Source organism: Chroicocephalus ridibundus, chromosome 19, assembly GCF_963924245.1.
Source record: "Chroicocephalus ridibundus chromosome 19, bChrRid1.1, whole genome shotgun sequence".
Lineage (NCBI taxonomy): Eukaryota > Metazoa > Chordata > Aves > Charadriiformes > Laridae > Chroicocephalus > Chroicocephalus ridibundus.
The window spans coordinates 3,026,181-3,043,226 of record NC_086302.1 but is presented as its reverse complement, the minus strand read 5'-3'; the positions used below and the strand labels follow the sequence as shown (position 1 = coordinate 3,043,226).

At 49.7% G+C, this 17,046-nt stretch overlaps 1 protein-coding gene across 2 annotated transcripts in view; it reads left to right on the top strand.

The window, feature by feature from the left end:
- The window catches only part of GRIK3 (glutamate ionotropic receptor kainate type subunit 3), a 124,731-nt gene that overhangs the window by 96,494 nt on the left and 11,191 nt on the right, over window positions 1-17,046 (top strand). The window contains exons 11-13 of one of the 2 annotated variants that reach the window (XM_063355673.1): window positions 5,971-6,194; window positions 12,093-12,268; window positions 14,956-15,173. In XM_063355673.1, coding sequence (XP_063211743.1) covers window positions 5,971-6,194; window positions 12,093-12,268; window positions 14,956-15,173 — 618 coding nt within the window. The remainder of the gene's footprint in view (window positions 1-5,970; window positions 6,195-12,092; window positions 12,269-14,955; window positions 15,174-17,046) is intronic. The other variant, XM_063355674.1, reaches the window with a different exon arrangement.

Sequence of the window (17,046 nt, the reverse complement as noted above, 5' to 3'; positions counted from 1 at the left end):
GTGCCTGCCACGCCAAGGTGTAAATCCCAGCGCACATGACGGAGGATGGGCTGTTTACACAGTTACACAGAGCGAGCTCTCATGGCTTGTTTTGGAGTCTCGCATCACCCTCCTTCCCCTCTCCGCTCTGATCCAGACATGCCTGGCCATAGGCAGCAATGCCTTAGGCTACGATTCTTTGTAAAATTGCTTTGTTTCTAGTCTGGCCTTAAGCATAAACAGGAAAAGCAACAGCAGTCAGAGCAGCTCACAGCATGACCCTGTCCTGCAGGTCGCCAGCAGCAGATCTGGAGAAGACAGCTTCATGCGGTTGGATGCCAAAAGCCCTGCCCCGCTGCCTTTCATCCGCTGCCCCTCCTTTCTCACAAAAAAATCCCTGTTTTGAGGGAGTTCAGTCCATTCCCTGGAGAACAAGACTCTTTCCTCACCGCAGTTGCTGTTTATTGTCACTCTCTCCGGCCTCAATCAGAGGGGCCATGAAAGCTGAATGCACTCGCCTACGCTGGCGTTGGGGGAGGCTGGGGGCACCCAGGCGACACACAGAAGCGGCTGTGCCCCACGTCCGTAATAAACAGGGAACGCGGCAACTGTCAGATCTCCTCCTTTCATTGTAGTGAGGTGATATTGATGTTTATTCATAGAAATTGTTATTGATACAAGCAGAACTACACTGTGCATTGTGGCCCGTCCATTATGATTTATAAATTCTAGTTGTCTGGCAAAGTCATGCCTGCAAATCTTCCCTATTGTTTGTGGGCAGAATCACATAAAACCGGCAGAATGAGTTGTTCTGGACATTTTGCACAAACTTGTTCACAAATAAAACTTGTCTTCTGCTGAGACAGTGCATATCAAATTTCCATTCAGTCTGAAACTTCATGTGGGAATAAAAAAGGTATGAAAAATAATAGGGTTTCTAATGGAAATCCCTGCCAATGGTAACTGTAGAGAAGATATAATGTCTATCCTTAGGGACGATTTATGACAGTTGATTTAACACTTTCACAATAAATAGGCATTTATTGACAGTAAATTCTGGCAGAAATTCATACTGCACCGCATTGCCCCATTGCCATTAATGTTCCTGCACTGGTGGATGTTTATTTCAAGTGTCATGAACTGGGGATTCAGTTGGAAGCCACTGGGCCGGGAACAGGAAAAAACCAATTTTGTGGGATGAAGTGTCCTCCATCTCTTGTTTAGACACTGCAGGAACTCAGCGTTCAGGAGGGGACGGAAATAAACCAAAACAGCTGGCAGCACCTTCTCCTTTTGTGCCCAGCACCGTTAGTGGGTGGATTCATATTTATCACATTCCGTGATCCAAGTGCTGGAAGCGCACAAGCTGTACACTGGGAGCACCGAGTTCCCCGTTTCCTTCTGCAGGTCTCTCTGGATCTGCCTTTCCCTCCCCTGACTTGTTCACCTGCCAGTAATTCATAGCATAGGGCTTGACTCTGAAAACACGGCCGTTCTGCCTGGGACCCTACAGCTTTTGACATCTCTTAGGTACAATTAATGGTAGTTCTGTCTCTGAGGAACTTCCCTAGAGAAAAGATTACAAGAGGCCCAACGGGACTTCACGGTCCTCATTTCTCCTCTTCGGCTTTCAGCAAGGTTTTCCCTGCTGACATCTGTTCTTAATTCACCACTGATATTAAATATATTCATTGACAAAAATGATGTCTAAATTAGGACTGAAATTGTACCAGCAGCGATTAAGAGCTGGAGTCAGACAATTAAGGCTGACCCCTGCACAGGATGCACGCAGTGGCAGGGCGAGGCGCAGCTGGGATGCTGCCGGCCACGACCTCCAGCATCACTTCTCTCTCAAGCATCACTTCTCCCTCGAGCATCACTTCTCAGGCTGAATGTTCTCCTACCCCTGGCCAGCAAGAGGGGTGGGCTGCGGGCACAGGGCGCTCAGCGCACTCCGGCACCTGCTAAAGCCGCAGCCCCTCTGTCTCCGTCTGGGGGCTGCAAGGCAAAGGCAGACCTGCTGCCTCCGGGCTCTCTGTGCCCACGGACGCCCGGGTGCTGGCCCCGCTACAGGGGACGGTGCAGAAAGGCGCAGGAGGAGGCCAGCACAGAGCGGGCCATGGTGGGACAAGGTGCTGGGGCACGGCACGGCAAAAGGAGGAGACAGAGATGGGCCCTGCGGCGGGGCGGTGGGAGCAGAGGAGCGGGGAAGCGCTGCAGCCCCAGCGCTGGCAGAGCTGGGGACAGAAGAGCCTGAGGGATGAAAGCGTCGATGCTGCCAGACAGACACCTGAATAACAATTAAATAAGTAAAATATGCACTATTTACCTGTCTCTCAGGCAACACACGCATAATTAGTTTATGTAAATACCTAACTCAGATTGGCAAAATAAGCACAGAGACACCTTATTTTCTTGAATAAATATTTATCTTGGTGCTTACGCTGTTCATGGGCTCTGCTGTGACTGGCCGTCACACGCAGCTTTCCTCCGGCCTAGGGCGGACGCCGCGGGATTTCCACCACGGCCGCGCAAGAGCTGTTCTGACCCGCAGGCCACATTCCGTGATAACTGAGGACTTGAAGATAAGACTTAGCATTTTCTGATAAAAGCCAAATATCTCTTCAGAGAATACTATCCTCCATCCACTGAACGCCTGGTGAACCCACATCAGTTCCAGCCAAGTGAAAATGCTGTAACGCTGGGTGAATAAGGAGATTCAAACCCTTCAAGGTGTGTTAGAGAAGCGGCTGCAGTTGGTGTGTAGCTGCCTTGGCAACATTCATCTTTCTGGCCTCAATTCAGCAGAACACTTAGGAACATACATAAGACTTGGAAGGCGTGCAAGCTCCAGTAAAACAGAAGCGTGTGCTTAAGTGGTTTTGCTGGATAAGAGCCTTTAAGCCACTGGCACTTGCTATAATTCCTCATTTTTAATAAAACCCATCTTACTGTGCAACTGCATAAAAGTTGGGGCTGAGGGAGAGAAGCAGCCAGGGCCTAGTAATTGACTTCCCGGTTTGTAATGTCAGAGCACGACAAATGAAAGCTTCACCCTTGGCGGGTTTTGATTTAGATCCTCTCAGTCAGCAAACCCTTAATTAGAGGCCACCTTCAGAAAAATTTGCATTGATAAAAAGGATATCGAAGTGCAGCCCCGTCCTGCCTTTAATAGCTCAGGACACGGCACCAGACCGGGCTCCCTGATGCATGCTCCATCCCGCCCGCGCGTGACATTTACTGCCAAGGACACGGGGCTGCGATCACATCACAGGAGCTGCTGAAATGACACAGTAAAATTTTATTTCTGCACTAAAAGCGTTTCGATCCTTAGGCATCCATGCAGATTTCTCTCTCTTCATCTTCTGCGGTAAAGCACAAACTCCTAGCTGTTATTTAGCTTGCTCTATCATTTCGACAAATGTGGCTTCGGATCTTTCAGACAGGCAGCTGCGAGTGAGCACTGACCACAGAGCTGCTCATTTGTTTCCTCCTTCAGAAAAATCCGTAGCCAAATCCTTCAGCGTCTCCTTCGGTTTTCCCTGGTGAGTCAGGACACCCCCGCAGCAGCGACGGAGCAGCTGAAATGCTGTATTTCTTTTGCCGTTTTTGCCTGGTGACTTTGGAGATGGCTGCGCCAAAATTCTCAAGTGGGGAGAGCAGCCCAGCTCCAAACCCGCCGGGTCCCCTCTGCCGGGACGGTCCCATGCTGCACCCAAGGTGCAGACCCCCATCTCAAGCTGGGCAGCCACCAAGGCCCGTCCACTCCCCGAAACCACTGTCCTTCCGTGTTCATCGATGTCACCACAGCCGGCACAAAAGGGCTCATTGGGAACATATTGTTTCCATTTTCTCCAAGTTTTGAGAAATGCCAGTGATTGAAACGGACATTTTCTGTACCAAGCTGATTTTAGAATATACTTCCACATTTGGAAAGTGACGAGGAAAGGGAACCAACCCAGGGCTCAGCTAAAGAACCATGTTAGAAAAAAATACATATTTTTACCCTTGTTAGAGGATTCGTGAAACTCTTCTCTTCAGGACCGCTACAGCTCCATCCTTTGGAGAGGAGACCCTTTCGTACACACACGTATATACCTATGCAATGGATAAAAGCTCATGGAGAAACTGTTCTTATAGAAAAAGGCCCAGATTCCTCTATCTAAAAATATTCCACTGACTTTCATTACAAAATTTGCAAGGTCAAATGAGACCCTTAGTCTGACCTTCCTCCACAACACAGGCCAGGGACTGTCACCAATTTCGACAGTGAACCCGTAGCTTCTGTTGGAATAAAGCACGTTCTAGCAAGACAGCTAACATTGATTTAAAGTTTGCAAGTAATGAGAAATCCACTATATCTCTACATAATTATCACTCATGGTTAATTTAGAATTTTAATTTTCAGAACCAGATGTTAAGTAAATCTTGCGCGGGAATGCTCGGCACCTGGCATGGGGGGAGGTACCGTTCCACTTGAGAAACGCGGTTTCTGTGCCTGCGTTTCCTCTGAAGTCAGTGACACCAAAAGAGTGATTCGCCAGCCGCAGGCGAGGCACCTGACGCTGCCCTGGATGTATTTATGGGAGGGTTTTTTAAGCCCCTGAATGAATGTTTAGCGAGAGGAAATAAACGCAGCTCTTAAGCCACACAAAGAGGTTGTATGTGGTTGCTCACTGAATCTAGCATGGAAATCATTAAATCACAGAAATAACAGAAAGAAACACAATTCGTACAAGAAGTCAGGATGAATGATATGCTCAGCCTAAATTCCTCGTGCCGCTCAGGCAAGTTCCAGCCTGACGAGTGGTGAAGTCCACCATTAATTAGCAGAAGCGTTTCCCTGGGAGACAGACCCAAGGGGTCCCTGCGAGGCTTTGGCTCAGTCCCACCAGCCCGCGAGTGTTCCCCAACGGCAGCGCTCCTGCCCCGTGCCACGGCTCCCTCGGAACCAGCCTTTCAAGTTTTATCATGAAGTCGACTGAGAGGAAAGAAATTGAACCTTTTACCTCACGCTGCTTCAATATTGCTTCCTGCAGCTTCATTCCGGAGTGGCCTCCCTCCGCGACTTTCTCCTCTCGCAGCAACACTGAAAGGCCAACAAAACCAAATCATCTCTGCTAACGGTGGGATCTGCACACAGCAGACTCCCTGTTGTAAAGAGTTCTGTGGCAAGAAGAAAGCGCAGCGAGGATCCCAGATGTTTTATACCATTTTAAGATACAATCGTTCTGACCATCTTAGAAGAGCCTGTCAAAATGAGCTCACTGCACGCAGGCAAAAACCGTGGAGCTGGTAACATCTCGCTGTTGCCTGTGCTGTATTTTGCCAGCTAATACCAACTGAAAACCTAGACAATGAAACTCCTAGAACATAACGAGCAAACAACAGACGACGTCTCGTTCTCCAGACCACTGATTTCAGTCAGGAATGGGTCTCTTAAAGATGATAAATATATCCACACCACCACCTCCAGAATCTCGCCCAACGTGTTTTAGAGACCCCGCATCTGTGTTGGGGTTTTGTCTAGGTGATGAAAAGTCTTTGCAATAACTGGACCGTGTTACAGCATCCCCACGTTCCGCCTGTCCTGTCTGAGGTGCGGCTGTGCCCGATGCACACGGAGCCGTCCCTGCCCCTCACCCGCAGGGTTTTGGAGCAGAGCTCGCAGAAAGCTGCCCAAACCCCATCCTGTGCGACGCAGGCGGCTCTGACGATGGCTCTGTGCTCACTGCACAGCAAGACTGCGGGTGAGAACGGCAGCGGTTCCCCGGGGCCAGGCTGTGCCCGGGGAGGGGGCAGGACGCCCAGCCTGGTGCCAGCAGAGGCACAAGGCAGACGTGCCCCATGCACAAAGGGAGAGGGGAGCTCCGGGGGGGCTTTGGGGGGGGGTTTGGCCCAATACCGCAGTGTGAGTGCCGTGGGTGTTTCTCAGGGGGTGGAAACGCCTTGGTTTCTGATGCCCTCTTTCTCTCTCTGTGTTGTGCACAGAAAGCTGATCTGGCCGTTGCTCCTCTCACCATCACCCACGTTCGGGAGAAAGCGATAGATTTCTCCAAGCCCTTTATGACACTGGGGGTCAGCATCTTGTACCGCAAGCCCAACGGGACCAACCCCAGCGTGTTCTCCTTCCTCAACCCCCTGTCTCCTGACATCTGGATGTATATCCTTCTCGCCTACCTGGGGGTCAGCTGCGTGCTCTTTGTCATAGCCAGGTAAGGGGACGCGGGTGCCACCCCACCCGACTGCCATCACGCCACATCTGCTGCCATGTGACATGACGTCCTCCCCATGCTCAGATGCGTTTTGCTGCCTGGTGTGTCGCAGGGATCCAACACCCAGGGGGAGCTGCAGCATTAAACCCCTGTCAGTAATGGAATGGCCTCTGGCCGGTACCCAAAGGCGGGCTGTCTCCTGGCGTGGGGTTGCTCACCACTGTCAGGCTCCAGGGCTCTGTCCTCTCTCAGACCTCTATCTCAGCGTGGTTGTAGGGGTGATGCAAACCCTGTGGTGAAAACTGAAGATGAGCTATCCACAGGGGAAATTTGTTTTCTTCTTCGCTAGCTCCAGCCTGTGTTATATCCTTTGTACTGCTTTACCATACCAAATGCGCTTGTGTTTGTTTGCTTTATTAACATAAACCCGTAAGCCTCTTTTGCTGTATCAGGGCAGGCAGTTCCACAGATTTAGTAGACTTCCAGTACAAAAGAATTTTAAAATGCACTTTCTTTTGTGATTTTAGAAATTTCATTGCCTTGTCGTTTCATTGGCATCTCCCTGGTATGATGAAGGGGAATGGGAAATCTGATATTTCTGCTCTGTATCGTTCCTCACCGTTCATGCTCCTGTTCGGTTGCTTCTCAGCCACCTTCTCCCGAGAGAAGCCCAGCCTCTCCGCTGCATCCCGCACACAAAGCTCCCATGTCCAGCACCACTTCCAGCTCCTCTCTCTGCACCCTCCACCAGCAAAGCTCCCACAAACCCTTCCCTATATCAAAAGAATGGAGAACTCGCTGCCATGGATCAGACAATGTGTCTGTTTACAAAATTAATATGCATCTAATTAGCATGTTTAAAACCTCTATATTTAAAGGCAGCAGAATTTGCATATATTTGCATGTGTTATTAATTTCACAGAGTCTTTGATGAGACGCACAGTCCAGAGCTGCTCTCAATGTGTGATTCCACCTTTTCAAACCAAAACAAAGCACTTGGCTCCCTCCTGCCGGGCAGCCGCCCTCCCCAGCCACGCACAGCCCTCGCTGGATGGTTAAACGTTTTGTGTGAACACTGAGCCCAGGGAAATGTCCTAAGTACAATCTGCAGTTAGAGACGCGGTTCCCATTTGTTCCAGTTCCAGTTATGCCAGTAGTGCCTTCAGAAACCTCCCCGCTGACCTTGGACTGGGGCTCTGCGCAGACCCCGTCCCCCAGGCTGCTGTGCAGCGCTTTCCTCAGGGCATCCTTCTGAAACCGGCTTCTATCGAATCCACCGACATCAATCAGATAGTCAAAGTAAAGATTAAATACGAAACTACAGCAACCAGAATCCATTAACCCTCATGTTACAACAAATCTGCAATTTTCAACATCCCTCAGGTCCATGGAGGCATTTAGAGATGATTTCCTGAGTTTACTATGTAATATCCTAATTACACATAACAGCAGTTGTCAAAGTAAACTCGGCTCAGCAGCCAGCGTTAGTGCTCCAAACCAGCTGGGACGGCGAAGCGGCTGCATCGCCCCATTCTCCCCCTGCAGAGGGGCAGAGGCGGAGAGGGGAGAGGACACAGAAGGCCCTCCATCTTCAAGATTTTAACTGCAATCCTCCATCCTAGTCTTAGCGCTGCACCGCTACCCAAAGGGCCACGCACGGGGTTTGCAGGCACCTTCCTGAGGTCCCACAGAAGCCGCCTGGGCACGGCCGGCTTTGCAGGCAGTTTGCCCAGTGCCTGCAGGGAGCCCAGGCCTGGGCGCTCCCAGCACTGCAGCGCAAACGGCAACTCATAAAAACAACCCAGCGGCTCATCGCAGCAGCAGGTGGGGTGACGCACTGAAATGGTCGCGCTTGTTATTGTTGTACTGTCAGAGGACAAGAGGCGCGTTGCCATTAACACACAGCTCCACCTTCCCACCAGCTCTGCACTGCGGAACCCCTGGCAGTGGCAGGGGCCACGCAAAAAACAGGAAAGTTGGGCAAAACTCTGCCGCCGGCTCCATCCTGCCCCATCTGAAGCCCAGGGATGACTGTCGGGGCATCCTGCGGGGCAGGACCAGGTCCTTTCAGGTCCTTAGTGGTTTTGCTTTGTATCAGAGAGGAACCAGAGGCTCTCAGCAGGAAAAGATGCTCCTCTAGGAAAATGAGCCTGAGGTAATTATGAAAAGGAAAAATATTGTGATGACTGATAGAACTCCTTCACTTTATGTCCCTGTTAGCCACGCAGAACATCGCTAGATGGGCTCTGCTGCCGTAACGTCTTTGGCTTTAATGCCATAAAGTACTAGACTGCTTGCGCGGCTTGGAATGACAATTCAAATACAATTTTACATTTATGAGTTTATTTTTCCCAACTCATATAATGGCCAAATCCAGCCCAAATTGTCCAGATCCCACTTTCAAAGCACGCTAAATGTGCAAATTGAATCTGCCCGTGAAGTTCATTACAGTAAATACTGAGGAAAGGTAGAAGGAAATGCGAGGACAGGCCCCGAGGTGAGGACACCTTTGACACCCCTGTTTACAGACAGGAAAATGAAGATGCTCTGTTCAGAGGGCAGCGGGGCCGCCCAGCCCCAGGCACCCAGGGCACCCCGTCCTGCCCTTGGCAGCGATGTGCACACAGCCCTTGCCCCAACCCACCAAGCCGGGCACCCAGGCACCCAACCGGGTACCGGCCCGACACCCCCCTGCCCTGCCCGGCGCTGGAGGTGGGGTCTGGGCTGAGCCAGAGCCCTCCAGTGCCCCAACACACGGCGGCCGCGCTCAGGAACCGCGGGGCTGTTTTGACGCCCCTCTGGCGACTGCCCTGGCACCACGAACACAACAACCACTTGCTGTGCTGGGCTTTGGGGCTGGCGTTGAGGGCTAAAAACCTGAAAAACCGTGCTTTAAGTCTCTGGTTTTGTTCCGCGATACCTGAAATGAGCCTCATAATCTCTCTACATCAAAGCAGTCATGATATAATACAACAGTTTTTCCCTATCAGGCTATTTTGTGCCTGAAATCAAACCTATAAAATACTGCAATTACAGGTTCTTTTTCACATGTTTTGCTCCTGACATTTCTTCTGTCTTCTGATTCTTTCCAAAAACACCAAGTATCCAGTGTAATTAAGGTTCTGCAGGAATGATCTTTCAACACATAGAGATGAAGAGCAAGAGATTTCATGGGGAAAATATTTACTGCTTTCAGAAGTAATGGAAACAATATCCGCTTCTGACCCCAGCAAGGCCTCTAAAATTCAATTCTCAGGAGAAAACCACAGTCAAAATAGCAAAGCCTTAATTCAGAGACACGAATATCCTGAACTAGGCACCAGAGTCCTCTGCTGACGCTATAATCATAGGTCAATGCCACTTAAAACCAACTTAGGGACTATTTAGAGGCAGGCAAAGGATGTATTTGATCCATCTCCCCTTTTAATCAGTCTTTCTTAGTTATTGATGGAGCCTCTGCTCCTAACCACCCCAGCCCCCAAAAGGGCTATAGACACTAGCAATTTATAAGGCTTCGTGGGGGTAATTTGTCTGGTGTCTCTGGTGCGGGGTTGCAGGGGCCGTGCAGCTGGCTGGCTTGAATTGCCACCCGTCCCCAGACTCACACAGCCTTCAAATTACAGCTAATCACCTTTGGGTGCACAACAGGGCGGGTGGGTTTAATATTCATCTTAATTGCAACAAGGACTGGGTCATCCATAAGAAATGTCCCTGGAGATGCAATTTAGACTCAAAAGTATTTTGTGTTAAGATCTTTAAACCTTCTTTGAAATGCTCCCCTGTTTCCCTGCCAAAAAGGCCAAGAAGAGACAAGAAAATAATCGCAGTTTTGATGGAATATTTCTCAGACACTGTTCCACACCTGAGGAAGAGGGAAGCCAGCCAGCGGTGAATCCTGAGCAGCCCCCATTTACTGTGGCTCCAGCCATATGGGGTCAACGAGCTCCGCTCGCTTCTTCCTTCATTACCCCTCTGTTGCCGCTAATGGTCCCACTCGCTTTTCAAGCACTGAAGACTCTGTTGCTGCTTTGCAGTTTTCTGAATATTTCTCTGTAATTTGAGCAGCACCAGTAGGTTTTCACTCAGAGACCTTGAAGTTCTTCATCGTGTCATCTTGTCAGGCTCATTTGATCTTACCAAGTCCCTTTCTGTTTCATATCCTTTCATTGGCAGCCCAAGAAAGTTTTCATCTAATTCTTGAACTCTGGCTTTATTCAACAGAAGGGGTTTAGGTGCCATCCTTTATGCACCTCGGGCAGAAATTTACAGCAAGTTTAAAGACACAGGCAGCATGTAAAGCCACGTCTGAATTCAGCCTGAGTTTTGTTTTCCTTTCTGATTTTCTCTTATTTCAAAAAGCAGGGGGAGGTGGGCAGTAAGACCGGCCCAGCCGTTACGTGGACGAACGAGCAGGATTGTGAGGGTGCACCCTGCAAACCCAGAGCGGGCAACGGTCCCGCTGCAGGGCGGCAAGATAAAAGGAGAGGTCATTAAACTCTATCTTGCACGTGGAAAATAGAAGCAAAACTGGGGACAGATGTACCCAGGATGAACTTTTCTAAAACCACGAGTCCTGTGCATTGCACCCAGTCCATCTCCCGTGGTGAGGTCTTCCCTGCGGGCACCCTCCTGTGCCTTGCCCTGCTGCGTTCACGCACCCAGGGACCGCGGCTCCGTGGCTGCAGACGTCTCCGTGCGTGGGGCTCTGAGGGAGTCTCACGGCGCCACGGTGTAGAGCAGAGGCTGGGGTAGGTGTGTGCCCCGGGGCGGGGAGTTGTTCTGTGCTGAGGGACACCTGTGAAAGAGCTGTGTCTCTTTTCTCCAAGTATATCCAACTGTCTGACTGCGGGCGCCTGTGAAACGAAGCAAGAAGACGTCTCCTTGGGTAGCAGCGCGGCTGGCAGAGAATTACAGAGAGAAATAGCTCCTAATACAAACTGTGGGCTGGGCTTTGAGAAAGGGCTGTTGTAAAGCTACAGAGATTTCAGAAGGAAGCGGAGATGATAATTAATGCCTGGTTCAAAAGCAATTATACCAATTATGTTTTTAATTTAATCTCTGCAAAATTTGGGACTCTTAGAAAATGTAAATAAACAGCTCTAAAAATATTAGCATCTCTCCTGTTGAGCATCCTCCCCAGCTCCTGCCTAAAAGAGCTATGTTCACAGCGGTGCTTGCCTACCAATCCTAGGCAGGATTTGCAGAAATTATCATAAAAAATTTTCTCGGTTTTGCCCAAGAACTACAGGGAGCTCCATGGAAATATGCCCCTGCAGGGAATAAATGTTCTCCCACCATTTGCATAGGGGCCGAGGATCGCAGCAGTCCGCGGCAAACCCACACCAGTTTCCCCTGTTGTGCCGGTGCCCTGACCGTGCAGGATTCCTGTTTGTCAGGACGGTTGAAAGTTCTGCTTCTCACTTCGCTAAACCCCCCCAGTTACCATGGGCACTAGCAGGACAGTCCGTGCAAACACTGCCGTTTGTCCCAGCTACCGCTGCAGAACCACTGCAGCATCTCTCCTCAGTCGATCCAGAAATGCCATTTTTCCCCCATTCTGGAATTGTTGCGTACTTGGGCTGGAGGTCTTGTGTCTGCACCGCATCCCATCCCATAGTCGTGTGCTCCATTGCTGTCGTCTGACGTAGTATTGCAGAGATGATCCGAAGTGACTGAAGGCTTTGGGGAAGCAACCTGAGATCCCTCAGAAAGACCTGGCTTCCCAGGTTTCCCTGCTGTCCGCAATGCAGGACACGGGGCTTACAGCCGTGCTGGTCACTTCTGAAAATCTTGGCTGAATTTGTCTTTTTCTGTAATAAGCCTCACAACTGAAGGGGTCAGCAGGCCCTGCACAGCAGCACGAGATGCATTAAGGCTCTTTTTCTCCTGTTCCTTTAGGGTCTTGTCATGCCACATCCCGACTAATGAGCTCTCGCTTTCCATGTGCCGCCGCAGGTTCAGCCCGTACGAGTGGTACGATGCTCACCCCTGTAACCCCGGATCAGACATCGTGGAGAATAACTTCACCCTATTGAACAGCTTCTGGTTTGGGATGGGAGCACTGATGCAGCAAGGTACGGCGGCGCCTCCCCGCCCACACCCCCCCACCGGCTCCAGCACAGGCCTTTTGTCGTGGCTTTTTAAATTTAAGATTTATTTTGTTTGTGACGGGAACCAGATAAAACATCTGGAGAGGCAGAGAAGCGCTCGTCAGCACCGGCTCCCCGTCGAAAGGCCGTGAGGTGTGGGAGAGGGGAGGCAGCTCCCCCAGCACCTCCTGGGACCCGCTGTGCTGGAAGCGCTGGGTGCCTGCCGCTCCCGACGGGGATGTGCCCTGGGGCATGGCAGCACCCCAGGGAGCCTCCCCGGGGAGCCGCGGGCAGTCTCGGGCTGGGACCATGGCCAGCAAAGGGCTAATGCGGCAATAATCTCGTCACGGGGGACCAGCTGCGACCTGTAGTTCAGGAGCTCTGGGCGACTGCGTTTGTTGTGATTCTCTCACTTTGAACTTCACCCCCTGAGCCAAACCACCACGCCGGGCCTGCATGGAGGAACGGGGGGGCCGTGTGCCAGGGCCGAGCCCTGTCTGGGGCACCAGGAAAAGGTCCAAGGCTTCTATGCCAAGAAAGTTGTACGATTTCCTCTGTGTCAGAGCAGGCCGGAGCTTGTCAATCTTTTTTTTTTTTTTGACACCTGCCCCTATTCGTACTTTCCACCTTCTGCGGGGTCAAAGCCCCATCCCAACAGCTCGCCCCGGGGCTCCCGGGACAGACTCATCGCTTGCCCCACGAGGCAGAGCTCTGCAAGCTGCAGCTGGCTGCCGGCACACACGTGCCACCGCGTAACAATAATTACTATTAATGAAGCGTGCACGCTCTGGCAGGTGTCAGAAGGAGCAGCTCCGGAGCCTGCCATCTGGAAGCACACAGCCAGATGATGGAGCGGTGGCGTGTTCGCACAGGTGTGCGCAGAGCAGCACCCACCCAGCGTGCCCCCAGGAGGAACACCGCCTTCATCTCCCTCCGCTGTTTAATTCGGCAAACTCAGCAGCACCCCACAGATTCTGTAAATTCCTACTTCTGTTAATTCAAGCAATTTGTGTATTTTCAGGATCTCTGTCCTGGCTCGGTTTTAAATCAACTTTTACAGAAGACAGGGCGTCTTGCCCTCTGGTCTGTCTCCATTTGTATCCTCACCTGGTCGTTCTGCACGTTGTGCAATGGCCCGAGACTCCCGCGGGCACAGGGCAAAGGCTGCGGGGGCAGAGGGTGGCGAGGAGCTCCTCCAGGCAGCTCTGCCTGGCAGCCACTGCCCACGAGACCAAACGCTTTCAGTGTTACTGGTGTAAGATACCACAATGAACCTTAGAAATGGGATACGGATGGAATTACATTCATATATGTGGATGGAATAGAGCAAGTGGAATACATATAGATGGAATGAATAGAGTAAATCTGTTAGGAAGACAGCAGAGGGGGAGCTTGTGAGCAGCTCTGAATAAAGAACGAAATTCAGCTGTGATCTAATTGCAGAAAATCCAGGAATAGAAATAAGTGGGAAATGTCAAACATTTGTCACACTTTAATTTACCGTGTATCAGTAGTTATAGCCAGAGAGCAAAAGAACCACAGCATCAGCTTGGTGGCATGCACGGTGCTACTGCTCCATCCTCCTGCCGCCCCTGCTGCAGCGGGTGACACAGATTCTTCCCAGATCTCAGCTGCCCTGACGGACAGTGACAGTTCCCAGCAAGGTGGTTTGGCAGGATGAATCATCCTCTTATCAGATGCTGATAAATGAAAAGAGCTGTGTTCTTTTTAACTCTATTATGCATCTAAGAAAAAATAATATTTCAAAGCTATGTCACACCGTCCAATGCATCAAAGGGCAAGAGGTGGAACGGGAAAGAAGCGGGATCTTGAGGAGAACCGAAGCAGCCCTCCATATCCAAGGCTCCTCTGCTCCCTGGTGCCTCCTTGCTGCACTCAGATAGGAGAGAAGCTACACTCCATGCTATGCTTTGATGGCACACTGCTTAAAATTGCTTTGCAAAGCCCAATCTTTGTTGCAAATTCCAGGTTGGATTTATCCTCTGCATGCAGTTGTTTCAAACCCAAAGCTCTTTCCTGGCTTTAAAAGGTGTCTTGGGCAATTACAAAAATAGCACAACCCATTTAATCCTTCAGGTCTGCTCAATAAAAGTCATTCCAGACCTGTTACACCTTTTCTGCTGTAACATCTCCTGCTTCCCTACTTCTAACCAGTATTCAAAGTACTGGGCCCTGATAGTTCCTTTCTCTCGCTGTTTGATTTTTTTTTAAACCTTGTGTATTTGAACACACTCCCTAGAGTGAGTCCTTTGAAAAGTAATCCATATAAAAGCAAAGCACTTTTTAAATGGCAGAACAAAACACTCATAAAAGTTCATAAATGGCTTGCTATTTAAATCTCATAAAAGCAGCCTAGTTAATTACTTCAGTTTGAATGTTTCCTGTAAATTGTGCACTGTACCCAAGGTCAGCAATAAAGGGAGAGGGTTTTCTGCAAATGCTACAAAAAATCCACCAATTTCCTTGCGTGCAAGATGTCTGGATAATTTGCCTCAAAACCAGTTGGCTTTAATTACGTAGCTGTTACAGTTTTGACAGTGAAACCCAATCGTTTATATATATGCGTGTGTGTATATAATCTATGTACGTATATATAAAATGGGGCCTTTCTCTCTCTTTGTTTCCTTCTCCTTCGCCCTCTCCCACCCCAGGCTCTGAGCTGATGCCCAAAGCACTGTCTACACGGATCATTGGTGGCATATGGTGGTTCTTCACCCTAATTATCATCTCGTCCTACACGGCCAACCTTGCCGCCTTCCTGACGGTGGAGAGGATGGAATCCCCCATCGACTCAGCAGATGACTTGGCAAAGCAGACAAAAATAGAGTACGGAGCAGTGAAGGATGGAGCTACTATGACCTTCTTCAAGGTGAGACCAGGCAAAGGCTTTCTGCCATCCAGGCAGAGATGCGACGCTCTCAGGCCAACGGGAGAGAGAACAAAGAACCAAAGAGACAAAGCCTCCTAAGCCACCACTGCCTTCTCCTTACATGCAGGTTGTTTCAGCCTCGCATCCTTGTCAAGACTTTGACCCCTGTCAGTTTAGCTTACCTAGATTCACATCATGGCTAAATCCCCCTCTCCCTCTTGCTAATTGAAGTTAGAATTACAAAGTTATATTGATTTTACAGCTTTGGAGACTGTACCCAATATTGGCTCAGACAGCCTAAAAGGAGGCACGTTTTAGGCACAACAGGATGGGTCTATCTTAGATTAAAGCCCTACAGAGAAATCTTATGTTCCCTGAAGTATCTTCCCTATTTCCACATCTCCCCCTTGGCAGCTCCTTCCTTGTCTCTACATCAGCGGCTCCTCAGAGCCCTCGAGGGTGACCCCGCCAGCCTCCAGGGACAGGGAACAAATGCGATCGAAACCTGGAAGGTGCTGCAAAGTGCCCTCCCTGCCCGGGGTTTTTTACAGCTGAAATATCTTCCTTGTCCTTCAGGTACTCACATTAATGTAGTCAAGTTTTATTAACCTCTGAAATCCAGTGCAAGGTAACACCACCAATGCATCAGAGTAGAATTACATTAATTTCTTCTCTTTAAAGCATAATTAATTTCAGAAGTTAGCCAACACTGCAGAGGAGGTTGCTAAGAGCATTCATATTTCACTGTTGCCTCAAAAATTGAAAGAAACTGAGGGACTTAAAAAGATCTTTAAAACCACAGCCAGCCTGTAAAAACACGCTTTGAAAAAAAGAGTGGGAGAATAAAGGGATAGAAACGAGGGGTGATTAATCTAAGGAATTAAGGAATGATCACTGTGGCTTGGAGAGGAACTTAAATTCACCGACGAACTCAAAAAGCCGCCTTTTCAGGGCAAGGTGTGGAGTCCTCTGGGCTGCCCTGGGAGCAGCAGACACAGCTCGGGGGCTGGCGCTGCCCTCCTGGGCCCGGGGTCAGCGCGGGCAGAGCGGAGCCACGGCCACGGGAGCGCGGGGAATGGTCCTTCCGCCTCCTCATTCAGAAGGAAATACATGGGCCAAAGTGTGACAAACACAGTTCATGCTTTAAAAAGCAGGTTGTGCCTGGAATACTGCAACAAGTTGCCTAGGCACAGTGTAAAGGCAGCTACACCGGGCTGTCAGCAGTTTAATTGCCAAGACTCATTAAAGGAAGCCAATGTGCTGAATTTTAATGACAAGAAACAGCAGCATCCTTCTGCAACTTTTCTTGGCTATGACTTGGTTAAGGAGCCACTATACTTTCTGAATCGCTGTGCTTACATCCACAGGCAGAAACACAGATTGGTAAAGAAACATGGAGGATTTTGTTTGGTTTGATCTTTAATTAATTCTGGGAAATTAAAATGTTGCATAGAATAGCAGGTTGCTGCCGGCTAGTTTGCTTTCTGCAGTGGAGCTGGTGCATGCAGTTTTGTCTTTGGCATGGTCCGATGCCTTACGTTACCTTCCAAAAGCAATATAAACCTACAACGGCTATCAGGAAAAGACAGACTTTTACTGCTGTGCTTTAACTACTCTTTCCAAGAAGAGTTTTACATAGGAATAAAAGGAAACTGTCTTTTTTAAAAATCATCAAGGACAGAGTATATTTATCACTTCATATCATTAGCCATTAGAATCATTCTTCAGTCTTCTAACGGGCATTTGGCAGGGTTTATCAATGCAGTGCACTTTCCTTTTTCTTTTTTATTGCTGCTGTTGTTTGGAGATGTCCCTTCTGACAAGCCCTTCGATTACGGGAGCCGTGAGAGCGCTCGTGTGGGATGACGCCTTG